The sequence below is a fragment of the Xyrauchen texanus genome, chromosome 26 (genome assembly GCF_025860055.1).
Source record: "Xyrauchen texanus isolate HMW12.3.18 chromosome 26, RBS_HiC_50CHRs, whole genome shotgun sequence".
Lineage (NCBI taxonomy): Eukaryota > Metazoa > Chordata > Actinopteri > Cypriniformes > Catostomidae > Xyrauchen > Xyrauchen texanus.
Genome location: NC_068301.1, coordinates 12,639,137 through 12,666,232, shown reverse-complemented (window position 1 = coordinate 12,666,232; position 27,096 = coordinate 12,639,137). Strand labels below are relative to the sequence as shown.

The following is a 27,096-nucleotide window of genomic DNA, read 5'->3' as shown; positions in this document are numbered from 1 at the left end:
TTGTATTGTATGGACCTACAGAGCTGTGATATTATTCTAAAAATATTTTTTGTGTGTGTGTGTGTGTGTGTGTGTGTGTGTTCAGCAGAAGAAAGAAAGACATACACATCTGGGATAGCACGAGGGTGAGTAAATTATGAGAGAATATACATTTTTGGGTGAACTACCACTTTAAGGGCCTCATCATTAGAATTAATAAAATTTCTAAGTGGTTGAAAAAGACCAAAACCATCTAAAATGATTTAATTATTGTATAGTTATAACACAATAAATTGCGGATAGCAACACAAACACATGTGAAATAGTGTGATATTTTATTATATAAGGTCAAGCTCTGAAATAACGGAGTAAACCATATCAAATGCTATCTAGCCTGGCTTAATGTCAAAATGCAACTGCCCTTGAACGTTGCTTTGTCAGCTCAGCCTTCAGACAGGCTTTGTCTTTTTTTGAGAGAAAAGGATAATAAAAAATATATTAAATTGTTTGTTGTTTTTTTATTTAATTTTCCATACTTTCACGCAATGAGAATGAAACATGTGAATTATCACATTGTGACAAATGTGTGCGTGAACTCGTTTTTGAAATACCTCTAATTCTTTACTGAAGGTTGGGCCAGTGAATGGCGCATGCTCAGTGCGAATAGGGAGTGTTGGGGACGCCAACAGTGCAAGGAAAGGCAAGACGGGTAGAAAGAGAAACCGTCTTGCTTTCGAAAATAACAAATACGATAACGGAGCTTCGTTGTATGTCCTCGCTTCACACCCGGCCATGCCAACGACACAGCAATGTATTATTATTGCAACTGGAATAAAATGAGCGCCAGTGCAGCCGGGCCCGGAGTGGAGAGTTGCGGGGCCGGGTGTCCGCATAGCGCCAGCCGCTGCTGCGGGGGAGGAGGCTGCGGCGAGCCCGTTAGTGGCGACGGAAGCTCGGCCGCTGCGGCTACAGCCACCAGCGCTGCCCCAGCGCAGAGCCCCAGCGTTGCCGAGGCCCAGGCATTCTGCGAATGGGACGATGACACCAAAACCTCCATCGATGCGTATCGGGCCCAGAAAATGAACAAGGAGGGATTTTTTGCGAACGGTACTGCTGATATCACACGGGACAGAGACGAATGTGCGGATTCGGGGAAATACGGACGCGGGCGTTTTTGTAGACAAAGCACAGGAGAGGGTGAGGATAACAGCATTAATATTGAGCTCGAAGGGGGTGATCGTCGGTGTTTTATGAGCGCTATGACGCGAAGGGACGAGCGCAGAGCGACCGCGAGACTGCCGCCTCTGCGCACTGGGAGAAACCGACGAGGGCAGACGGCACGCACCGAACCCGAGGGCTTGATGATGACAGCCGCTGTAAGGTGTGGTCACGGGAATCCCGAGCCCGCAGTCATCAAGCGCCGGGGATGCAGTTTCACGCGAGCCTCCAAGAAGGTGTGTTTCTCCGGGATAAGCTCGGTGACATACTGCGATAGATCGGATGCTGTGGCCCGCGTCCGTTCCAACGGGGCAGCTCACGCGAAAGGCTCCGTGGGCAGCACGGAGACTTTCAAATCCGGACGTCAGGTGGACACCCCCAAAAACAGACGCGTCCAATCCGAGAATTCCAAGGCGCGAAAAATGAATTTCGCAGAGGGTGGCAACGGCAGGGAAAATACCGAGCTGCCTACATGCAGAACGGCGAAGGGTCGCGTTCGAATGTACAGGGTGCGTTCATTTCTTGAAAGCTCCGCCAACCATAACAACGGGGTCAGCGGAAACGGAGCCCCACACGTAAGTATTAACAATAGCTCCTCGTCGCAACCCTTCTACCCGTTGTCTGACCAAGCCCCCGACCCTGAGCGTGACCAAGCACTGCCGCCGCAACAGTCACGACTACATGGACGTGTAAAAAAGCCTCTGTGCGCCAATGCAAGTAACTCTTCTCGCACTGAAAGCTTTCAATCAAGGAGTGGGACTCTTAATGGGACAGAACACTGTGCAGGAAGCCCAATTAAACAGAATAATAACCCAGCCAAGTGTGAGAGTACAGGTGAGGGCCCTTCAGAATTGGAGGGCCCCAGCAATGAGCAGATCGACACAGTCAGGGGGGAAGCTGAACGGCGGCAAGTGGAGCTGGAGGGTCGCACAGATTACCTTTGGAGGCGCTTGCAGGCCGTTCAGGTGAAGCAAGTGGAGAGACACGTTTCACATCAGCTTCGTGGCCTATACAGGAGCCCAGGGTTGAGCTGCACCAGGAGGCCCGGTGCCTTGTCTCGTAACTCAGCAGAGCTGAGCAGGTTGGCATGCAGCTGCAGCGAGATTCTCCGGACTGCAGAGAGTGCCCTGGACTCAGACCACACGGCCAGTAGCTCAGGAGGTGACAGTGACAGTGAGGAAGATGAGGGATTGGATAGAGGTCGACGCCTACGACCCCTCCCAACAAAATATATGTAAGCATAACTGTTTGGCTTTTCACACTAGCTTAAAAGAATAGTTAACCCAAAAAGGAACATTATCTCATCATTTACTCACCCTTATGCCATCCCATATATATATATATATATATATATATATATATATATATATATATATATATATATATGTGTATAAGTGTATGTATATATATATATATATATATATATATATATATATATATGTGTATATGTGTATTTTTGTCTTTGTTTCTTCTACTGAACACAAACGAATATTTTTAGAGACATATTTCAGCTCTGTTGGTCCATACAATGCAAGTGAATGGGTACCAGAACTTCAAAGATCCAAAAATGACAAAGGCAGTTTAAAAGTAATCCATACTACTCCAGTGGTGAAATCCATATCTTCTGAAGCGATATGATAGGTGTTGGTGAGAAACAGATCAATAATTGTTAAAGTCCTTTTTTAATATAAATCTGCACTTTCACTTTCACATTATTTTTCTTTTGTTTTTGGCAATTTGCATTCTCTGTGCATATCGCCACCTACAAGGCAGGGAGGAGAATTTATAGTACAAAAGGACTTAAAGGAATGTCCCAGGTTCAATACAAGTTAAGCTAAATCAACAGCATGTGTGGCATAATGTTAATTACCACAAAAATGAATTTCGACTCATTCCTCCTTGTCTTGAAAAAAAGCACAAATCTGAGTTTCAGTGAGGCCCTTACAATGAAAGTGAATGTGGCCAATATTGTAAGGTTTAAATACAGAAATGTGAAGCTTATAATTTTATAAAAGCACTTGCATTAATTCTTCTGTTAACTTGTTTATTATTTGAGCTGTAAAGTTGTTTAAAAGGTCATTTTTACAGTCGTTTTAGGGTTTGTTGACATTACATTGTCATGGAAGTGAAGTTGTAAAATTGGCTATAACTTTACACAGAAAAGGTTTGAAAGTGATTAAAAATCATGTTTGCACACATATCCTTTGTGTCGTGTGGATATACTTTTGAAACACTTCGTATTTTATCGTTTACGGATTGGCCCCCATCCACCTCCATTGTAAGTGCCTCACTGGAACCTAGATTTTTGCTTCTTTTTAAAGAAAAAGAAGGAACGAGTCAAAATACATTTTTGTGGTAATCAACATTATGCAACAAATGCTTCCGATTACGCTTAACTTGTATTGAACCCTGAATATTCTTTTAAATATGGATCTATTTCTCACCCACAACTATCACATCGCTTCTGAAGATATGGATTGGGGTTGCATGGATTACATTTATGCTGCCTTTTTGTCCTTTTTGACTCTTCAAAGGTCTGGCCACCATTTACCATTATGAAGCTGATTTACCCTGAATAGTAGTGCCATATGTATACAGTGTAAAACATGGAACAAGATAACCCAGGATTATGTTGAACGATTTCAAGTGTGAAAAGCCCAAATGTTCAGTTCTGCCTCCCTGTATAAACATACATGAACACCTACACATTGTACAAAGACTACGACTGAGTCATTTTATGTTGGTGTTGCTTTTTGGATCACTGCTGTACTATACAATGTACAATACATCCCTGTACTGGCAGTTGATTCATGGCCACCATATTCAGTATACAAAACCATTTCTCACTGGGCTGTCAGGAGTAAACTGGGTCAGAACATGCTTCATTTACCTCAGTATCTCAGTGAATTATAATCTTGGCCCCCAGTGTTTTAATGGCAATTGCTCTATCCTTTGACACTTTCACACCATTCCATTCTTACCAAATGTTAACATAACATTATAGGAATGTTCTTTTTAAACTAAAAGACACAGAATGTTCGAAAAAGTTGTTACCTGGGTATACACACACACACTCATAGGCTCTGTTTCTAATTCATTCTCTCTCTTTTTTTAAGTGTCACTGGCAAAGAATGGCAGTGGGTGGAGAATAGGGCCTGGCTTGGGAGCAGATGGGTGTGGCTGCAAACTCATGTATCAGAACTGGAGAACCGAATCCGAGCACTGACAGAACTTTACACACACCTCAGGCAGGAAAAGGTAGACTACGTTTCAATTTGTATAGTTTTGTTAACAATCATGGTTGTGTTTTTTAATAAGTGATTTGTATTTATTTTATGTGCAGGTGCGGACTGCTTACTCTGTGCTTGACACACCCCTCAGAACATCAAATCTCTCCCCCATATCACACAACTGCAAGTCAGTAGCCGATTAAACGGAAACATACGCACACACACGCCATTTTTTATCTCATTTGACATTTAATGTACCATTGCTCACTCCTAGGTTGTCCTCTGTTGGTGATCCAAACAGGAAGTGGCAGACAGAAGAAACCCCCACACCACAAACTGTGCCCAGTCCAACAACTTCTGCCGCACGGGTTCGACCGTTACTCCGGCAACGGCGTCACAGACTTATTCGCCTTGAGGACTGTGCTGTGCTGGGCTCAAAGGTGAATAGAATCTCGCAGTTGGCTTTGGTGTTACCCTTTCTGTAATGTTAAGTAACTCTGATATTAAATTGCTATTCACTCGTGTGTCAATCTTTGTTATAGTGCATTGAAGAGAGGATGGAAAATAAAATAAAATAAAAGTTGCATCTTGAATACTCAAGAGAACAGGTTGACCTTGAATCTCTTTCTCACACACTTTGTGTGTCCTTCTCTCAGGCGGTCTCATTACAGTGCTGGTGTGAACCTCCAACTTTGTGTGTGTTATGTGGTGGTGCTCCTCCTCGCTCCACCTCAGACAAGGAGAAGGATCTCTGGACTTGTCAGGGCTGGCTCGATATGTCTGTTCACCCTGTCCTCTCTATGCCATCAGGTGAGCTCTAAACATTTATTCATCTGGTTTATGATAAAATGGGTGAAAAGATCCTATAGACTTGGATTGAAGAGGAAACCCAAGCCATATCTATGGACTAGAATATCAACCACCCAGAAAACCCTAGCAATTGTATAGCAATAAACTAACGCCCTTGGCAACCGCCCACATAGTGGTCATGAGTATTCATGGTCAAGCACTGCAAATCTAGCTTTATTAATTGTTTCTCTTTCTGCTGCACAGAATTTCAGTATATTGATTCAGATTGGTACTGCATGTTGTATAGCAATAAGACTATTTGTATGTGTATTTAGCTTGTATTTTAACATAACAGCTTTTTAATATTTGATACATTTAAAGACTGCTGCTTTTAAACTATTGGCTTTGAAAGTAACACCTTTCATTGGGTGTGACTTTCACATCACATCTAAAGATATATAGATGTAAATTATATAAATGTAGCAAACACTCATACCTTTTTTTTTTAAGCTTCATGCTTTGAATTTGCCCCATTGCAGATTCACCCCTCCCACTGCATTGTGGAATACGCCCGCTGGTCTGGCATCATTCTCATAATTCAATTCAGTGGATGGACAGCTCAACTGCTTCGTCTTGGCTGGGGAGGCAGGGCCAGGGACGAGCTGGGAGAGTGAGGAGGAGACTAGTTTGTCCCCGCCCACCCAATACACTGCCTCCTTTATTTAACACACCTGGTGGGTGAAATATTTTCTCACATATGGAAGGTTTTATGTACATTCAGGCACGCCTTTCCATATATAAAGATAATGACTGGCTGACTATGTTATCCCACTTGTTACATGGCTTCTTACCAAATAGAATAAATGGACAAGAAATTTAGATTTCAGTCAAAATGATTTTATTTTAGAAATTAATGTTTGGAATTTAACAAATGACTTTTTTGTAGGTGGTTCTGGTTACAGAAGCCAGAGAGGTGTGATTAGCCCAATCTGTCATCCTCAGCGAGACACAGACTGGCCCACCCTGCTGGCAACACCCCCAGCGACAGACACGTCTGCTCAGGTAAAAATTAGAGATTTGCAAATATGGCTCACTTTTCTACTTGTTGGTAGTGGCTTATTAAATCTCTCTCTTGTTCCTCAGCCTTTGCGAAGGAAGAAAGCGGAAAGTTCATTTGACATAGACAACCTAGTGATGCCTTTGGGCCTGGCTGGACTAGGAGCGCGGGTACAGAAATTACAATATAAAGAGATTATTACCCCAAGGTAAAAATAATGCAAGAATGAGAGATTGAGTGATAGTTATTATGAACTTTATGCTTAGATTAGTCTGACTTCCTGTTGTCCTTCTGTCATACATTTTTGAAAGTCCATTTTTCAAGTATCATGTACTGTGCCAAGTATCCACTGTTTCATGTGTCCTATCTTTTGATACCATAGAGCATGCACATTCCAAACTGGAGCTAGTCTGGTGACATATGTGTATAGTGTATTTACATTATGTCACGAGGTAGCATAAATGCCACCTAGCATATTGTTGGTCCATGTTGGACCAATATGGGTTGTTCAGTGACTATATTACAGAATATTTACTTAAAAACACTACATTTTGATTAAAGAAAAAATTTTTTATATAAATTTACCAATATATATCATTCACTATTGTTAAGGTTGTGATATCTAACCAAAATGTGTAACTCTCCTTTGTCTTGCGTTTAGCTGGAGAGAGCTGGACTCTCTCTCAGTGGTCTTCAAGAACCAGGAGGTGCCACATCCCCAATTGTTAAATTACATTAAGACGCACCACCAGCCTAATGAGGAAGGACTGGAAAATGAAGAGGAGGTGTGTATGCTTTTAAAAAGTGTTATACATGTTTATGCTTTGTTGACCAGCTTTCTCACAGCAAAACTCCTTGAGACATCTGATATTTTTACTACCTCATTGCCTATTCATAATATCTTGTTGAATCCATATATCTGAACTTTATATTTTTTTAATAGGTGGAAGATCTTTGTGACGCCGTGTTTCTGAGTCGCCATGCTGTGTGTGAGCGTAGAGAGAGAAGTCGGTGGGGGAGTTGGGCTCGTAGACGTCGCAGGGGCAGGTGAGATTCATTTGTGTGTGTTATAGAGAGAGTGTAAATGTGATGGAAAAATATTTAAATCGGTTTGACCACCTAAGCAGTTGTAATTATTAGAATATAAATTTAAAAAAAAATAATAAATAGTTTAGTAAATACATAGTTATAAATAGTAAATCATTTAGTAAATAAATAATTTAAAGATATATATATATATATATATATATATATATATATATATATATGTATATAGGCCCATATTCACAAAGATTTTTATCTTACCACTAAGATTTCTCCAAAGAGTTCCTAGCTTGGTGTTTTTGCTTAAAACCTATTCACAAAACTTAAGAGCAAATTTTATTTAGGAAATCTTAAAATAAGAGTACGGTGGAGTTGACCTTATTGCTATGGATGATGTCACGTTTTATTAGCATGCACTTTCAAATCGCCCTCAGTGATTGGTAGACAGGGAACTGCTATTAGTCAGCTAAAGACAGACATACATACAATTGAAGTCAGAAGTTTACATACACCTTAGTCAAATCTCAGGAGGACTTCTAATCTGTCATGGGTTTAGGAGCTACTTTTAGCGCTAAAATACTTCATGAATTACTCTTAGACGAAAAGTCCTAAATTAGGAGTGACACGCCACTAATTTTTAAGAGTTGCTCCTGAATTTCAGCTTTAGGAGCTACTTTTAGCCTTAAGATTTTTAGTGAGTACTGGCCCTGGATCGTAAAAAATGATGGTTACATCAATAAAGTCAAATAGCCAAAAAAAAAATAAGTAAATACATTTGCAAATTAAAGCTGAAGAATGTAACTTTTTTAGTTTTAAAATACTTTTATTTTATACCAGCTTAATATGTAGAAACAACTAGGTTAAATTCATAGGTTAATGTTTTTCAAAAACTGTAAACACTGTCTCTGTGGTGCTATAAAAATTCCTGTTTGTTTGAGCGACATGTTTAGACCCTCCCCAACATCATAACTCAACCAATGGCGTTAGTTCGGTTTGGGCTATTTGTTTGTTTGCTCAATGGCAGAAGAGGGGCGTATTCAGCAAGTAGGTATATCTGCAGGCCGGAGACCTCCAAATGGGGTTGCAATCTCCAAAAGAGGTCATGGTTACTCCAAAAGGGGGTTGCACCAACTCCAAATGGGGCATCACTTCCACTCTCGGTTAAGGTTAGGGAAAGGGTGAGGCAAGGGGCTCCCTACATCTCTAATGGCGGTTTGGAGCTCCCGCCCTTGCAGCTATTTCGTTATCATATTCAGAAAGCTCTTTTAAAAACATTGTTTATTTGTGCAATTCCACTCGGTGACGCTAGTGTTGCAGAAATGACATACTTCAGCTTTAAGGCGGAATCATATATATGTCCTTTTATATAGAACAGTCCTTAAAATCTCTACATTTACGTCTCTCAGATCTTTTTCATCCTACCATGGGGATGGGAAGAGCTCCAGTAGGCTGGAACAGACACCTGACTCTCCAGTTTCCAGGCAGAGTCATTGTGCTGAAGGAGATGTCTCGCCATGCAGCCCCTTCTGCACTACAGCAGAAGATCCCTTCAGCATGGCTGAGGAAGAACAACAGGTGTGTGTGCATGTGTCAAACATGTCTGCAGTTTTCTAGTTCTGAGAATTCCGGTGCCATTAAAAGGAATAGTTGAAGGACCTCTGGCAGAAAAACAGCCCCAGAACATTAAAGATCCAGCACCACATTTAACCGTGGGCATTGGGTACTTCACCTCTGTATGCGCCAAACCCATCTCTGGTGATTGCTGCCAAAAAGCTCTTTTTTGATTCATCTGACTATAGAACCCTGTCGCATTTGAAGTTCCAGTTGTGACTGGCAAACTAAAGACACTTGAGTTTGTTGATGGATGAGAGCAGAGGCTTTTTTTCTTGAAACCCTCCCAAACGACTTGTGGGGATGAAGGTGATATCTGATATTTATTTTTAGACTCTGACCCCAAGACCCAACAAATTTCTGCAATTCTCCAGCTGTGATCCTTGGAGATTATTTGGCCAATTGAACCATCCTCCTCACTGTACCTGGAGACAATATAGACACATGTCCTTTTCCAGGCCGATTCTTAAGATCTCCAGTTGATTGGAACTTGTTAATTATTGCCCTGATGTTGGAAAAGGGCATTTTCAATGCTTTGGCTATTTTCTTATAGCCACTTCCCATTTTGTAAGGCTCAACAACCTTTTGCCACACATATTAACTATATTCTTTAGTCTAACCCACTGTGATTGATGATTAAGGGAATTTGGCCTGTTTGTTACCATATGAAACAGGAAGTTATGGCTGAACAATTTCATGTTCCTAGTCACACAGGTGCACTAATGAAATTAAAATATGAATATATTTTACTCATAATAATTTCTAGGGGAGCCAATAATTGTGGCCAACGTGTTTTCGATAAACATTTTTATTTAATAATGAGATATTGCCCCTGTTAAATTGTTTTACTTCAATTAAAGATTCGATTTTTGTGAATTTTTTCAATGAAAGATCAAAAGGATAAAGAATGCAGATTTTTTTTCACAGCCGCCTTTGCTCATATTTACCAAGGGTGCCAATTTTTTGGCCACAACTGTGTGTATATATATATAAGGACAGTGAATGGTGACTGAGGGTATTATACTGCCTAAAATGTCATTTTTTTGTTCTACAGAAGAAATTCATTATTCAGATTATTCATTAATCTGTTTCTGACAGATATTGTATATACACTCACTTAACACTTTATTTGGAACACTATGGTCCTAATAAAGTGCCCGACGTGGTCTTCTGCTGTTGTTGCTCATCTGCCTCAAGGTTCGACATGTTGTGCGCATTCTGAGATGCTATTCTGTTCACTACAATTGAGTGGTTATCTGAGTTACCTTAGCCTTTCTGTCAACTCAAGCCAGCCTGGCCATATCTCCGTTGACCTCTCTTATCATCAAGGCTTTCCATCTCCAGAACTGCCGCTCACTGGATGTTTTTTGTTTTTGCACCATTCTGAGTAAACTCTAGAGTCTGATGTGTGTGGAAAATCCCAGGAGATCAGCAGTTACAAAAATACTCACCAGCCTGTCTTCCACCAACAATCATGCCAATGTTGAAAATCACTGAGATCACGTTTTTTCCCAATTCTGATGGTTGATGTGAACACTAACTGAGGCTCCTTACCTGTATCTGAATAATTTTATGCATTGTACTGCTGCCATACAATTTGCTGATTAGATAATTGCATGAATAAGTAGGTGTTCCGGTGTTCCTAGTAAATTGCTCAGTGAATGTATGATTAATATTTTTAATGCTGTAACACTGTTATACTAAGAAAATGTGATTGAAAATATGATTCAATAAAACCAGTGTTTTGAAAAATTATTTAAAAAGCTTTAATGAGTCATTGTCCTCTCCTATGTTTGCAGGCTGTGCTGCCATGGGAACGCCGGTCGTTCCCCTTGCAGGAATCAGAACTTCAGTGGCTGCAGGAGGAGGAAGAGGAGGAGCCTAATGAGGACCCATGCACAGCCAGTGGCCGTAGCCAAAGCACAGACTCTGGAATCTCTGTGGGCAGCCTGGAGCTCTCCCCGAGGACCCCTCAGCCCTGTCAGCAGCACTCAGGCAGCGAGCGAGCCACACCAAACACATTGTTCTACAAACCAGCCATCCCAACAACAAACTCTACAGCTCAGGATTCTCCCACTATTCCTCTTTCGTTGTGCTCGCCCTCTCCTTTATCATAGCTCATCATTCATCCACCTCTCTGTGCATTCTCTCCACCCAGCAGTTTAGTTTGCAGGCCCAGTAGAACCATCTTAAAAGGATAGTTCACCTAAAAATGAAAATTCTGTTATTTACTCACCCTCGTGGTGTTCTACCCGAATTAATTTATATCTTCCTTGGGACACGAGAAAATGATAAGGTGTTATAAAAGTGAAGCCTAACATCTCCATTTGTATTCACCAAAATTAAGAAAATCAAATAGGTTTGGAACAACATGAGGGTAAATGTAAATCATTTGCATGTGGACTATCCCTTGGAGGGAAAAACAGTTTCTTTCTGCTAAGATCAAATGAACAAGACCACACACCCTAATGCCATTGACCCTGTTATCATGAGTCCTCACACTTATCTAACCATGAGCCCTCCTGTGTCCTTACACCCTGTACCCTATCCCTGAACCTATTGGAGCCTTACATGAAACCACAAAGCCTATTATTTATAATCTTCACCCACATCTTCATCCATTCAATTGTCAATTCTGTATCCTCCATCTTACCAGTTTCTCCACTGCACTTTTCATTACCCTTATTGCTCTGGTCCTCCATTATCCCTCCTTTTATCTCTTCTGCACCAGCCTGCCCCCAAATACAGCTGCTGTATGATCTGACTCTACTTGGGTTATCTCCTAAATGGACAGATGAAATGACTTCCCTGCTGAAAAAAAAAACTTAAACCAGCCTAAGATGGTTTGCTGGGGTCTCGGGCTGATCTGCTTGTCCTTTTTGGACACTTTTCAGCTGGTCAGGCTGATAAACCATCTTAAACCAGCTAAGATAAACAAACTAGCTTAGCCTGGTTCAAGCTGTTCCCTTACGACTCAGTACACTTGACATTGTGTGCTATTGCATATGGGGAGTGTCCTTCCACACGACCTAGTTGAAACCTCTCAACAATAACGACAACATTCTAATACTGGCTATGATGTTTGAGCCCCATCCTTTTAGGTGCAAAGCTGTCCAATATAAAAGCAGGTGCACAAACATCATTCCTCAGAAGTTTCTTCCTTGAAGACAGTGATTCATCTCTAGTCTAGAAGCCCTCTAATGCTTCATCGTTGACTACACGAGTCAGTGGGCAGAATATTCACGTCAACAAGAAGACTCCGCTCCCCTGCAGTGTTCCGGCTAACATCACTCCGCCTCGCCACTTGATGCTTCACTGGTCGCTTCAGCATCCTGATTCCCTGCAGTGCTTCGGCAGGTGTTGTGTATCCTTATAAAGCAATTGTGTGTGTGTGAAAATATATATATATAGTCGCTTACACATCCTACACACCGCCTTCAGATCAGCTGCATTCTCTAGGCTGTGCCAGGTCTCATGGAGACAGACTGCCCTCACAGCGAGGGTATGAGTCTCAAGACACTTCGCTCGCGAATTGCCCTCGCTCTGAGGGATGATTCAGCCTCTCGCGTCCCTCAATCTCCATCCAACGCGTCTCTGCCGATACATTATGTGCTTGATGAGCTCCGGCCCTCCACAGGAGCTCACGGCCTCGTCTCGTTCGGCAGTTCTGACGCTGGGGATGATGATGATGTTTTGTCTCTTGCTGCAGCAGGCGAGTGGTCAATGGATGATGCTACAGCCTCTCCCCCCAGCAATGGCAAAGAGCATGTATGCGCCACTGACAAGGAGATGCCTCGCGTCCTTCCATGGGCGGTTGAAGAGCTCGATATCGAATGGTCTCCTCCAGAGGAACATACACAATCTCACCGTGATGAATGGTTGCTGCAGTCCGGACGGCGTCAAGCGACTGCCTCTCCTAGATCTGCCCCTTTCCTCCCTGAAGTTCATAACGAACTGTCAAAATCCTGGCGCATGCCCTATTCAGCTCGCACACGCAGCGATTACATCCTCTCCTATGTGGATGTAGCACCCCGTAGGCGGTAGTGGCACATCTCTGCCTGGCGAGTAGTTTCACGCCCCTTTCATCTTTCTAATCCGTGTCGACTAACATCTGCACTGGCTGTTTCCAAGCTAAGCTCCTCAAACTAATAGACGAGCAAGGCTATGATCCAGAGACGTTCATAGAGCTCTTCGTTGCTACGGATGCTATGAGCCATGAAAGTCACTGCACAGGCAATTGGCAAGTCAATGAGCAACCTGGTGTTTTTGGATCGTCACTGACACTGGCTGTCCCTCACGGAAATGCATGACATGGGAAAAGCCCGTTTGATGCTCCGGTATATCCAGCCAGCCTTTTTGGAGGCTCTGTGAATAGAATCGCTGAGTGCTACGTCACGACTCTGCAACAATCACGGGCTATGAGACATTTTATACCAAAATGGAACAGTACTTCATCACAACCAGCTCGCTCCCGCTCTGTCTCAGTCCAGCGCCCAGCTAAAAAACACCCACACCAGCTGCATGTCACCAGCAAATTGCTGGTAAAGCCACTGAACCCCCCCATTGTTCAATATGTTGTTTTCTGTGTCTCACATTAATCACATGCTATAAAGTTTGCACATTATGCACAACCGCTTCCCAATGGTGAACAACGCATTATATCTTGTAATGAATTATAAAGATTGAAAAAAGATTACAGCACTCATTGCACATGCACAAGACCCTCACACTTTTCAATAAAGGGTTTTTCCGACTTCAAAGCCTCATATTATGCGCAACCACTTCCAACTGGTGAGTGGCACATTATATAATGTTATGAACATAACATATTGCCCTCTGCCCGTTACGCAGACGCATGGCGAGCGCTTGCTGGCCTTCCGACTGGTTGCTAAAAAACTATCGAACATGGTTATACGATCCAATTTGCATGTTGACCACCACGATTCAATGGTGTTCTGTCTTCCACGGTTCCGTCCAAAGGACACACCAGTGTTACGAGCCGAAATACACAATCTTCTCGCAAGAATGCGATAGAGGATGTTTCATATGAATTAATGAACCTGCTGTCTCGCTAAGTCCTCACGGGTGTGTCAGCTGGTGTTAACAACGACCGAGCACAATTTCTGGTCTTACCACATGATATGCAGGTGTTGCATGCACAGACTGTGACTCACACAGTGGGATTTTAAGCCGTTAATTCCTTGTTCTAGAGAAGAATGGCGGGCTTCGGCCCATTCTAGTTCTGAGATGCTTGTATCACTCGCTACACGGCCATTCAAAATGTTAACTCATCAAACAGATCTTATCGCACATACGTCCTCAGGACTGATTCCCATCAAAAGATCTGAATGACATGTATCCATGTTCCAATTACACCGCGTTACAGGCGTCTTTTTAGATTCTCGTTCGAAGGAACTCCAGATCAATTTAAAGTCCTTCATTTCAGTCTAACTCTGGCTCCCCCCACGTTCACAAAATTTATTGATGCAGCCCTCGCCCTATTGAAAATATACGGTGTGTGTGTTTTGAATTACCTCAGCCAATCAGAGGCACTACTGAGCGTATACCGAGTCTGGCTGCTTTGCCATATGGAAAATATGTCAACTGGCGAAAAGCACACTTTTCCCCAGTCAGTAAATCTCCTCATGAACAAGCATGTACAGACCATTCTTCTGTGTTTGTTTCAGTACAAATTGAAAAAACATTACCATAGAAGTAATTTCATTTTCATGTGCATCACAGTAACTCGCCACTGTCTGGCTGCTTTAGCACCATGGACAGTGCCAGCCTTCTACCAACAGGGTGTTATGCTGGGTCAAGTTTTCAGAAAGAAAGTGCTGACCACAAATGCTTCTAAGACAGGCTGGTGTGCAGTGTGTAATGGATGCCTGAATTTCGACACCTGGAAACTGGTGCTAAACGGCCAAGATATGTCAACCACATTAAGCTATTGGCTGTCTTTCTAGCTTTGAGCGCTTTTCATTCCGATATTGTGAATCACCACATTCTGATTCGTTGGGCAATGCAACAGAAGTGGCATATATATGTTGCCATGACACGCTGGCTCACGTTTGGCGGCGAAGTGCAAGTATGCACTTTCCCTGGTGTACCTCCTTCATTCTTTCATCAGTAAAGTCAGAGTGGACATGGAAACAGTTCTGTTAATTATGCCAAAATGGCCCAATCAGTCCTGGTTTCCAGAAATGATAGAGATGTTATACAGCTCGCCATGGGAAATACCACTGAGGAGGGATCTCCTCTCTCAGGCGCAAGGCACAATCTGGCATCCCCAGACCAAGCTGTGAAACCTGCATGTGTGGCCCCAGAACGAAGCACGCTATATGCTCCAGAATTGATATATTCAGTCATGAACACCATTTTACAGGCCAGAGTGCCGTCCATGAGACGCCTCTATGCACTAAAATGGAATGTGTTCACTAATTGGTGTCTTTCACATGGCAAAGACCCAGTAAACTGCCCCATACAAGAAATTCTCATATGTCTTCAAGAGCGATTAGACGCAAGACTCACTCGTCAACTTTCAAAGTTTATGTGGCGAATATATCTGCATTGCACACACCTGAAGCCTGCCCCACTATAGGCAAACATGATTTAATCATAAAGTTCCTTAGAGGAGCAAGACTATTAAATCCACCTCAGCCAGCTACAGTGCCAACTTGGGACCTAACTTTGGTCCTAAATGCACTCGCAGAACCCCCCTTCAAGCCTTTGGACTGTTTATTTGTGCATGCTCTCCATTTAAGACTGCACTACTGCTAGCTCTGGCCTCAGTAAAACAGGTCAGTGACTAACCTGCACTATCAATTGACAATTCATGTCTGGAGTTTGGCCCCGGTCTTTCAAAAGCCACTGTCAAACCCAGAAAAGGCTATGTGCCTAAGGTCCTAACCACGCCTTTCAGAGTGCAGGTGGTTCTCCTTTAAGCATTCTTCCCTCCACCATTTAATTCAGATTAGGAACAATCCTTGCATGCATACGTTGAGTGCACCCGCCAGCTCAGACTGTCTTATCAGCTCTTTCTGTGTTATGGATGATGCACGAAAGGAATATCCATCTCCAAGCCAAGACTTTCTCACTGGATCGGTGATGCGATTGCCTTGGCTTATGAGTCGCTGGGTAAGATCTGCCCAATTGGTGTGGCGGTGGCATCGTAGTGGGTTATTGGAGTGGTGGTGGCGTAATGGGCTGAGGCACATAACTGTTAATCAGAAGGTTGCTGGTTCGATCCCCACAGGCACCACCATTGTGTCCTTGATCAAGGCACTTAACTTTAAATTGCTCCAGGGGGATTATTCCTGTAATAAGTGCTCTGTAAGTCACTTGGCCAGGCATGGCCTGCTCATGGGGTTGGATGAACTGTGTGTCTTTACAAGACATATGTTTTGCACCAGGATGGTCTTCTCAAAATACATTCACAAGGTTTTACAACCTAGACGTAATGCCTCTCTCTTCACAAGTTCACTCTGTTTAGAGCATTTGCTATTTCATTTGCCAAACATATACTTATGCCCCTCCACTTAAGTACAGACTCCCCATAATTTTACACAACCGCCTGCATCAGTCTGTTGTAATTTACCATAAAGTCACTAGCACTTTCATTATAATTAAACTCACTTCCCAACTGGATTTGTGAAGGGGTTACTTCATACTATATGACTCTAGTTCATATATTCATTTTGAGTGCTCCCCTCCTGGCCCAACATTAGGTTCACTCACTTGCGGCATACTCTTGTCGGTCGACGTCCCGCGGGACTGCGGCGTCATGTTTCCTCTCTCTGAAAGGTTATGCCATGTAGTGCGGCGTAATGTGATTCTGTTCCCCATATTCGTTAGCATGCAATGTCAAGTGTACAGGGCCATAAGGGAACGTCTCAGTTACGCACGTAACCTAAGTTCCCTGAGGTGAAGGGAATGAGACATTGCGAATGCTGGCTGCACTACAAGACTCAAGAGTTCATCTGAGGTGTGAGGATACACTCCTTGTCCCTCCCCTAATAGGGCGTGGCTCAAGCACCATAGCCAAAATTTGAATATTGCTGTTATTGTAGAGTGGTTTCAACTAGGTCCTGTGGAAGGACTCCCCATATGTGTTAGCACACAATATCTCGTTCCCTTCGTTTCAGGGAACTGAGGTTACAGTACATAACAGAGATGTTTTCTTGAGTAGGGTTGTCTACTAATTACGTCTGTTTTGCTCTGTATTATCTTTTTTGGACCTGTCTAAATTGTTTTCTTCAGCTGTGTCAATTTTGTGTTGTTGAATCATTACGTTTCGTGCTGTACTCGCTTTACATTCGAGAACATTAGCTTGAACCCAAACAGATTTTCAAATATAAACTCTTGGTTGATGATCTCCATATACAGGCACTACATGCTACCCATTGCGTGAATGTATTTACTGGGATATCTGAGTTACCTTATTCATATGTTGTATTGTATAGTCCATGGAGATGTGTGTATTGCCAGTCACTACTCTGAATATATAAATCATAGCATTTAAAGTCTGTTACATGCTCTCTGGATGCTGCAGTGGGCTGCCTGAATGTTTCCACATAAAGTATACTTTGGTTTCCACATGACACCTTGTGTGTGCACACCTGTTAAAGAAAGCGTGATTGTTCTTGTTTATCCATATTTGGCAGAGAGTGTATGCTTGTGTTATTTAGACAGGTCCACTGTACTGCTGCATTAGGGGTCAGTGTTGGTGAATAAAAGTATTTATTTTGTAGAAAAACACAAGAGAAACATAAATGGAAGTTATTTTTAGAAACGCACACGATGCTCTCAAAGCAAAGACGCAATAAAGGAATAAACACAAATTTACTATTCTGCTTCTTGCGTATTTATTTCATTTTCTTTGTTAAACCCGTTAGAATTACACACTTTACTTCCGAGTTTGAATTAAACTTAGATAATCTTCATTTTTAGTTAAACGCTGTCATGTATTCATTGCAGAAATGCCAAGGTTACACGGTAAGGGGAGTTTAGGCCGTGTTCAGACCGTATTTTTGAATTAATAAAAAAGTTAAAGCAACGCATACAGAACGCAGGTGTCTCGATACGCGCGTTGAAAAGTTGACGCGCTTTAGACACGGCGTCTAAAAAACGAGGCCCTCCAGCGTGAGACGAAGCAGCTGGACGCGCCGCAATGATCAAAGACGCCGGTCTGATTCATGTTTCCACATAAAAACAACGGGAAAGAGCACAAAACACGTTCGCTCTGAACGTTGAACAACACCCTTCCGTTATTGGTCATATCAAAGGATATTATTTCAACAGGTGGCGCTAATGCGCTAACTTAGTTCGTCATTTCCACGTAGTGAAAAGCAACGTAGATCTCCAGGAAGTAAATACAACGGGGCACTGGTGAGTAAAAACACAAACGTTATTTTCTACTCTGCCCTCCTTTTAAAAATAAAATAAAAGCCATCGTCGAGGTTACAGTGAGGCACTTGCAATAGAAGTGAATTGTGGAGGGTTTAAAGGCAGAAATGTGAAGTTTATAATTTTACAAAAGCACTCGGATGAATTCTTCTGTTAAAACGCTTTTATTTGAACTGTGAAGTTGACTAAATCGCCGTCTTTGTGGGATTACAGGGTTTACGGTGTTATATCACCACGGCAACTAAATTGTACAATTAGATGTAACTTTTCACAGAACAGATAATTATATAATTGTATGACACTAAAATCATGTTAACATGCCTATCATTTATGTCTTGTGACTATACTTTTGAAATTGTATTTTAACATTTACGGGTTGGCCCCACGGGTTCATTTTTATTGTTATTCACATTATGCCACCAATGCTTTAGATTGGTCTTATCTAGTATATTCCTTTAAGTCCTTAACCATTTTTTCCCTTATTTCTTTAATTATATTTTTATAATGTGTAATTTATTACATCTCCAATATAAGGGAAGGTAACATAGGTAAGTTAAAGGGCACACAATCTACAAGATAATTGACGCTAACCCGTTTTTCTAATGTCTTTTTCTTTTCATTACATTTTTATAGTACTATATATATATATATATATATATATATATATATATATATATATATATATATATATATATATATATATTATACCTACAGTATTAGAAAATGTGGCACATGTAGGCTAAAGGCCCTATTAAAATATCAGTAACTGAAGTAGGTCATGTAGAATCAAATGTTTACTGAGTAATGGGGTAATACATTATCATCACTGCCCCATTTTGTTGGTTACATTTCAGTCTTGTAGCTGCAGTTTGTTTTAAAATGTATAGAGACTAACACACATTTGTTTTACTTGCAAGCATTTCTGTTGCACCATGGGGGTTCATGGCCTTACAAGTTATGTTGAAGGAAATCATCAGTTCTTCACTGATATGAGATTTAGAGACTGCCGCTTGGTGATTGATGGGTGTAGCTTGTATTTTCGATTGTATTTTAACTCTGGATTGGATCAAGCAAGGGGTGGAGATTATGACACATTTGCAGTGTTGGTGCGACAGTTTTTTGCAGCTCTTTCAGAATGCAACGTGAAGCCATTTGTCGTGTTAGATGGTGGAATGGACCAGACGGACAAAAAGTTTAAGACGCTGCAGGAACGAACCCAAAGCAAGATCCAAGAGGCTCATTCTCTTTCCCGAGGGTCTCATGGTTCGGTTCTTCCTCTGCTTACACGTGAAGTCTTCCTACAGGTCCTCTCCGAGCTTGGCGTGGCCTTTGTGCAGTGTATTTCTGAAGCTGATTTTGAGATCGCTTCTCTTGCCAAACATTGGGGATGTCCGGTTTTGACCAATGACAGTGACTTCTACATCTTTGACTTGCGTGGTGGCTACTTACCATTTTCATTTTTCCAGTGGAATAACATCAGTGGTAAGGCCCCTGAACGCTACATTCCTGCTTTGCTTTTCACCGTGAACCACTTCTGCTCTCATTTCAACCATATGAACAAGCAGCTTCTGCCTCTGTTTGCTGTCGTGACTGGCAACGACTACACTCCTGCTAAAATAACAGAGAGATTTTTCCGCCGTGTGGAGCTTGAAAGAGTACCAGTGGGCCGAAAGTCTGGACGTAGATGCAGTCCTCGAATTGAGAGCTTTCTGCTCTGGCTAGCTCAGTTTACCAGTCCTGTAGATGCTTTGGAGGAAGTACTGGAGATTTTGGGTGGACAGCAGAAAGAAAACTTTCATACTCAGCTCTCTGCAGGAATACAGGACTACCAGATCCCTCGTACTAGCATTCTGCCTCAATACTTCTCAAGTGCCCAACCTGCACTACCAAATACCCAAGGCCTCCCAGCAGCACTGATTTCTCAACCAGAGTGGCTTTTAAGGGCATTCGCATCTGGAAAGCTGCCCTCCTTGGTCTTGAATGTGCTTGTGCTCCAGAAAGTTTTGCTGGTCCCCCAAGTGGAGAATACTCACCAGCCCAGCAGTCATATAACCTCGCTGAGTATCCGAAAGACCATCTACAGCCTTTTGCTTTTCGAAAAGGCAAGACAGGATAGTCAAAGACAACAGAATGTTACCCAGAGAGGAAGGGGAAGAGAAGATCTAAACAGGCAATCTCAGGGTATTGGAGGACAACAGTGTGACAACCTATGTGTTGTTGATGAGTATGACAGACAAGACCTCAATCTCAAGAAGAACAGAGTGGAGGCTAAACTACCCAACTCTGTGCAAGAGCTGAATCTTGCTACAATTGACAAGGTGAGCTTTGGTATTAATTTTCCAATGCCTCAGCCAAAGTGTTGACTCATGAAAATTATATATACTAGGTGGCTATATATATATATATATATATCATACATACATACATACACATATATATATATACATATATATATATATATATATATATACATAAAGGGTTGGGTGGGTTTGTTTTTAAATGTATTCCACTACGGATTACAGAATACATGATGTTAAATGTAATTTGTAACATATTCCAGTAGATTACTCAAGGTCAGTAACGTATTCTAAATACTTTGGATTACTACTTCAGCACTGGTAGATTTTTTTTCACTTGTTTTTGTCTATAAAAACTCTGCCTGTACAGTAAGACAAAATACACATGTTAAAAATACATTCTCTGAAAAACCTAAATATCTTATGCGGTGTTGTTTCTTAAACATGATTGTGCCGGGTAACATGCATGTAAAATAGCTGGAAATAGCTAATTAGCTAGTGTAAAGCTGACAATTTACACAAGGTTTATTTATTTCTTCTGCTCCAAACGTACTTCTCTGTCTGCTTGTATGAATGTAACGCATCATAAGCACATTCAAATGCTGTTCAAATGCACTTTGGATCGTATTATATCTGTATATGTTTTTTACATTTGAAAGGACTACATATTAAATTATGCAAAGTAATCGCTTCAGTAATCAAAATACTTTTTGAATGTAACCATATTCTAATTACCAATAATTTAAATTGTAACTGTAGTGGAATACAGTTACTTGTATTTTGTATTTTAAAGTTACTCCCCAACCGTGTGTGTGTGTGTGTGTGTGTGTGTGTGTGTACACTGGTGGACAACATTTTTGAATAATGAAGATTTTGCTGTTTCGGAAGGAAATTGGGTACATTAATTCACCAAAGTGGCATTCGACTGATCACAAAGTATAGTCAGGGCATTACTGATGTAAAAAAAACAGCACCATCACTATTTGAATAGTCATTTTTGATTAAATCTAGACAGGCCCCATTTCCAGCAGCCATCACTCCAACATCTTATCCTTGAGTAATCTTGCTAAATTGCTAATTTGGTACTAAAAAATGACTTGCCATTTTATCAAATTCAGTTGAAAGCTATTTGGTTTGTTAAAAAAAGCTTAACATTGTCTTTGTTTGTTTTTGAGTTGCCACAGTATGAAATAGACTGCCATGTCTTAAGGTTGATATTAGGTAAAAAAGAAACCGCTTTCTCTAGAAACTCAAAGAAGACTATACAATGCTTGAAATTGCCAAAAAACTGAAGATTTTATACAAAGGTGTACACTACAGTCTTCAAAGACAAAGGACAACTGGTTCTAACAAGAACAGAAAGAGATGTTGAAGGCCAGATGTACAAATAAACAAGAGGATAAATACATCAGAGTATCTAGTTTGAGAAATAGACACCTCACATGTCCTCAGCTGACAGCTTCATTGAATTCTACCTGCTCAATACCAGTTTAATGTACAACAGTAAAGAGAAGACTCAGGGGTGCAGGACTTATGGGAAGAATTGCAAAGAAAAAGCCACTTTTGAAACAGAAAAAAATAACACACATTAGACAACAGATAATTGGAAAAGAGTGTTATGGATCTTTACCCCATTCAGCTTTTGTGGGATCAGCTAGACTGTAAGGTACGTGAGAATTGCCCAACAAGACAGCCACATCTATGACTAAGTACTACAGGAAGTGTGGGGTGAAAATTCACCTGAGTATCTGGACAAACTGACTGCAAATCTGTCATTGCTGCATGTGGAGGATTGTTTGATGAGAACTCTGAAGTAATTTTGAACATTTCTTTCAATTGTAATATAAATTTTTCACGTTATTAATATCCTGACTATACATTGTGATAAAAGTACCAATTTCTTTCCATAAGAGCAAAATCTGTACATTATTCCAAAATTTTTGGCCACCAGATGTTATATAAATACAGGTATCTTCCTTCAATTTATTTGTCATAATTCTTAGGCACCTGCACAGGTGAGACTGCAGGTGTTGTTGGGAACACTGGGTATGATGGACCACCTATTGGAGCCATTACCTCCCCACCTTCGCCTACCAGTGTGTGTGACATATTTTTGGAAGAATAACTCTAAACCAAAGCCCTGTCACCCACGACTGCAGGCCATGTTGTTAGGACTGGTATACGGCGAACTCAGCTGGAGAACAACATATCCTGATGGTAAAAAGAGACTAGATCTTCTTTACGCAACATCTATAGCAACTTTTACAAATGAAACCTGTTAAATTGCAGTAAAATTGCCAGATTTCCACATCTGGTATTTAAACCATGTCTGCTATTCACATACGCAATGGCTCTACACAAGTATTCACACATCAGCACCAAGATGCCGCTCTGATGACGTGTTCCAGAAATTACATTTTACATTTTCAAGCTGTTAAATTGATCACCTGGATTTTGATGCTATGTAAACCTTGTTCCTAAAGGAGACTACCTATTTTATCATAAGCAACTTAATCACTTACCATTTCAGTAAGATGTTGACAATTTTTTTCATCTGCTCGGATAAGCAATCTGTCTGATTTGATGACATTTCTCAGTCACAATTGTTAAACGGTGTGGAGTAATTGCATCATCTTACATCGATCATTCACACATAGCATGAAAATTTAACTTTTAGGATAATTTTACAGCGTCTCATTTGGGGAAATTGATGGTTTAACAGTGTTTCCCAAAGTGTCCTGTTCACATATGACTTCTAAATGGAAAAATGTATTGAATTTCCAGGAAAGTTAGTTTGTGTGAAAGCAACTAATATCTCAGAGTGAGATTTTTTTTTTATGATATGAAATATGTGCAAAGAAAGAGACTTGAAACTTACACAGCTATGTAGAAAATCAATTGCTTGACAACAGTCAGTTGTATAGTTTAGCAGTCATATAAACATTTTTGAATGCAGAATGCCAAGATTGACTAATTCGAATCACTCATTCATAAAGCCGTGTAATAATGTGAATTAACTTTGCAAAATTAAATCTCCTTATAAACTTGGTGTCTTTACTACTATTTAGGATGCTCTTATCAGTATGCTTTGCTCTCTCTGTCATCTCATGCAGACCCCCTGTATTGCAGCAAAGCTGCTGCATCTGTCTGTCAGCGATTATCTCTGCTGAGGGTCAACCCTGGACAAAAGACGGGCCTTGAACTGGGTGTGGCCCATTTATTCAGCCAATGGCAGTCATGTATGTTGGCAGGGATTTACCTGAACCAATTACTGTGTTTCCCACTACCTGAGCCTCGATATGCCTGGTATGGAATGGCCATAAAATGATCTCCGTGAAATGTATAATAGTTCTGATACTGTTTTGATAATATCATCAACTTTATTTATTAGTGGGTTGTGAACAGAGAACCGGTTCAGAATGGGTTCTGTTTTTAAAACAATACCGGAACCGTATGATTTTCATGACTTTTGGTTCCATTAACGATTCCCAAACATGCAATTCCCCACTGATGTGGTTTGAACCCGTACTACAAGTGTTTCCCCCATTGCAATTCAGCGGCAGCGCTGTCCTGCTACTGAATCTACAGAGTGAAACAATTCCTGAATAAATGACTCTTATGATCTGATTCTTTTTAGTGAATTAAAAACACAGCAAGACCAGTATAGTGCGGTTTCCAAAACAAATGACTCCTATGAGCCAGTTCTTTTGAGTTTACAGTGTAAAACATAGTGCGACCAATGTAGTCTGATTCTTGAACAAATTACTCATGATTTTGTTGTTTTCAGTGAATCAAAAACATACAGGCTGTTTCTCATTGTGCGTTCTAATGTGTTCTTACATTCTGGTGCACTGTTTGATGTTATCTTTCACTCCTGAAGTTTACTTCCAGGAGACAAGAGCACAAGTACTACGAATGCATAAAATTACTTGTTTTTGTTCTTGATCGGGTCGAATATCAAGGAATGCTATGGATGGTGACTTGTGCACAAGAAGCCAATTTGAAGTCCAAGAAGTCGTAGCGGCACTATGGTGACAGACGTAGGACATTTGGCTTGTTTTCCCTCTAGAGTTTCCCACTGTAAGCTCAAAGAAAGTCTGATTGCTCGTTAGAGTCGTCATTCTCCGTGAACGGATGTTTTGTTGTGCATCCTTTTTAATAAGTAATATATATACGAGGAAACGAGACCTCCTTGCAAATCCTCACCTTTGTGAAGGTCAGTCCGAGTGGTTACTGAATAATTAATCTTACTTATGCGCATGTAAATGACCTCCATCATATCCAAGTCAAAATTAAACAAGAACCATTACTTTATAATGTTATGTTGTTTATATGACAATTTGTAATTAAATATAATCATAAGTTTTGTTGAAATCAGTGGATTTTATAAAATAAGAAATGTATTATTTAGTAATTAGCAATGCTATTAAGCATGCTTATAGCAAATGCTATCACTGTTTTTTGTTTGTTTGGAATTTTTAATTTAATATATTGTTAGGATCAATTACTGGTTGACTATTTAGAGGCATAAATGCAAACATGCCTTATACAAGAATTGTATGTCTGATTTGTTATATCTGTTCTGGCTGCTGAGGGCTGTAAAAAAAGAATTGCATTTTTTTTATTTCCAAATAATTTTCTCTAAATGACAAAGAATCCTTAATGGAACCGTTAGGGAACCAAAATCTTTCAATTCCCATCCTGATTTATCAGATGTCAAATGGTAAAAAACTGTCTAATGCAAATTACTTTATTAACTCTCTCTCTCTTTATCTAAGGGTATTCAGTGGTACTCTGTTGCACGGGCTTGAGGCAGCAATAAGAGGGGGTCACCAGCCTGCGTCTCTGCTCGCAGAGGACACTGGTGCTTTGCAACTCTACTCCATCCTCTTGATGGCATTAACAGGCTCTGCACTATCAGCAACACCAAGAATGAGTAGAGGAGGGCGGCGGATAAAAGCACAGCAAAGAGGAAGGGGCAATGCAGGGAGGGGACCCGGCAATGAAGGTAGAGGGAGGGCTAGTGGGGGGAGAGGGATGGGCCGTGGGGAAAGAGGGAGGGCTAGTGGAGGGAGAGGGATGGTCCATGGGGAAAGAGGGAGAGCTAGTGGAGGGAGAGGGATGGACCATGGGGAAAGAGGGAGAGCTAGTGGAGGGAGAGGGATGGACCATGGGGAAAGAGGGAGAGGCAACAGAAGTAGAGGAATGATGCCTGCAGACAGTAATTTAGAGAACAGGTTTGCTTTGTTGAAGTTTGAGTAGGTGATGAAATGGATTTGAAAGAGTAGAGGGAAAGGATATTTAATAGAAGCTAGTTTAGTAGGGGAGGATAAACGAGGACAGATTTGCATACCGTTCTATTTTTTACTACATTCATTTATTTTGAGGGAACGCTTAACATTTCTCTCGATGCCTTTTACTAACACAATTAGGCTGAAGATGTAACTAGCCATATTTTGTCTGAGATCATCTTTTAGTGTAGGCTAGCTTGATTTCAGGCAACAGGAATGTTTTATCATGACAGCTATCATTATGAACTTGCTTGTATTGGCACTGAAACTATTTTGCTGCTACATCATGAAAATTGTCAATGAAATTGTTTATACTATTTAATTGAATAAAATTTTGTTGATTTTGTATATTATATACAAAGCAATAATTTTAATGTAATGTTTTATAATGCCTGTTTTGCTAAGTGTTCATAGGATATACCATATATCATCTTAATTATTTCAAAGCTGATTGTTCGCTATTGAGAATATGGGCAACATATGAGTGTGTATCTCATGTCATTCTGTTTAAAAAATAAACAGCGCAGATGTTTTATGTACATCAATAACCTGCAATAGATTAAATTACATGTGGAATTAGCTCAGACTGAAATAAAGAGCTGAAAATAGAAGTGCAATGTTATTAGAATGTGCTCTTGTGCTTTGGGGGATGTAAAATAAGGCATAGTCTTACTGGAGATTACCTTTAGTGCAATATCTCTTGGCAAAGGTGGAAGTTTTTGGCCGCTTAATAAATTCCACCCTATAGGAGGTTTTGTCTTGATGTAAATCATTAGTGGGAATAACGATGTTTAGCACTCCTTAAATGTCTCTTGGCAAATTGGATTACTGTTATTCTTAAAATGTCTTTTTTGAATTGTCTAAACTGGATGAAGTCATTAATAAAATTTGCTAATGAATGTACAAAGCACAAGTTTATCAACACTGCACCTCTATCATATTAATTATTTTACTGATTTTACAAGACAAAATGATCCAAGCACATAATATACATCTTAAAAATTTTTTATGGTTGCTTAACGTTATCAGCCTTCTAACCTAGATGGTTTATTGTTCTCTTTATGTGCCAAATGTTTTAAAGTGTTGCACATTGTAACTGATTTCATACTGCCCTGCTGTATTAAAATACAAATAAAAAGCATGTTTAAAGTGATTGAAGTTATATATTTTTTGTT

The 27,096-nt window shown here is 40.7% G+C and overlaps 2 protein-coding genes across 4 annotated transcripts; both read left to right on the top strand.

Annotated features, from left to right (window-relative positions):
* The first annotated feature begins 660 nt into the window (after window positions 1-660).
* On the top strand, window positions 661-17,767 carry LOC127620152 (KAT8 regulatory NSL complex subunit 1). 2 transcript variants are annotated; one of them, XM_052093267.1, is made up of 12 exons: window positions 661-2,431; window positions 4,314-4,455; window positions 4,541-4,614; window positions 4,729-4,867; window positions 5,084-5,237; window positions 5,756-5,950; window positions 6,163-6,278; window positions 6,360-6,481; window positions 6,935-7,058; window positions 7,217-7,320; window positions 8,724-8,892; window positions 10,728-17,767. In XM_052093267.1, the coding sequence occupies exons 1-12, from the start codon at window positions 789-791 to the stop codon at window positions 11,043-11,045; spliced, it is 3,300 nt and encodes a 1,099-aa protein (XP_051949227.1). In that variant the 5' UTR covers window positions 661-788; the 3' UTR covers window positions 11,046-17,767. The 2 variants fall into 2 exon arrangements, with proteins under 2 accessions (XP_051949227.1, XP_051949226.1); XM_052093266.1 differs by having other exon boundaries at window positions 4,702-4,867.
* A 514-nt stretch (window positions 17,768-18,281) lies between these two features.
* On the top strand, window positions 18,282-27,065 carry LOC127619936 (protein asteroid homolog 1-like). 2 transcript variants are annotated; one of them, XM_052092970.1, is made up of 6 exons: window positions 18,282-18,315; window positions 19,251-20,651; window positions 22,634-22,847; window positions 23,744-23,936; window positions 25,409-25,653; window positions 25,813-27,065. In XM_052092970.1, the coding sequence occupies exons 2-6, from the start codon at window positions 19,266-19,268 to the stop codon at window positions 25,890-25,892; spliced, it is 2,118 nt and encodes a 705-aa protein (XP_051948930.1). In that variant the 5' UTR covers window positions 18,282-18,315; window positions 19,251-19,265; the 3' UTR covers window positions 25,893-27,065. The 2 variants fall into 2 exon arrangements, with proteins under 2 accessions (XP_051948930.1, XP_051948929.1); XM_052092969.1 differs by lacking the exon at window positions 25,813-27,065 and having other exon boundaries at window positions 23,744-23,869; window positions 25,409-25,599.
* The last annotated feature ends 31 nt before the right edge of the window (window positions 27,066-27,096 follow it).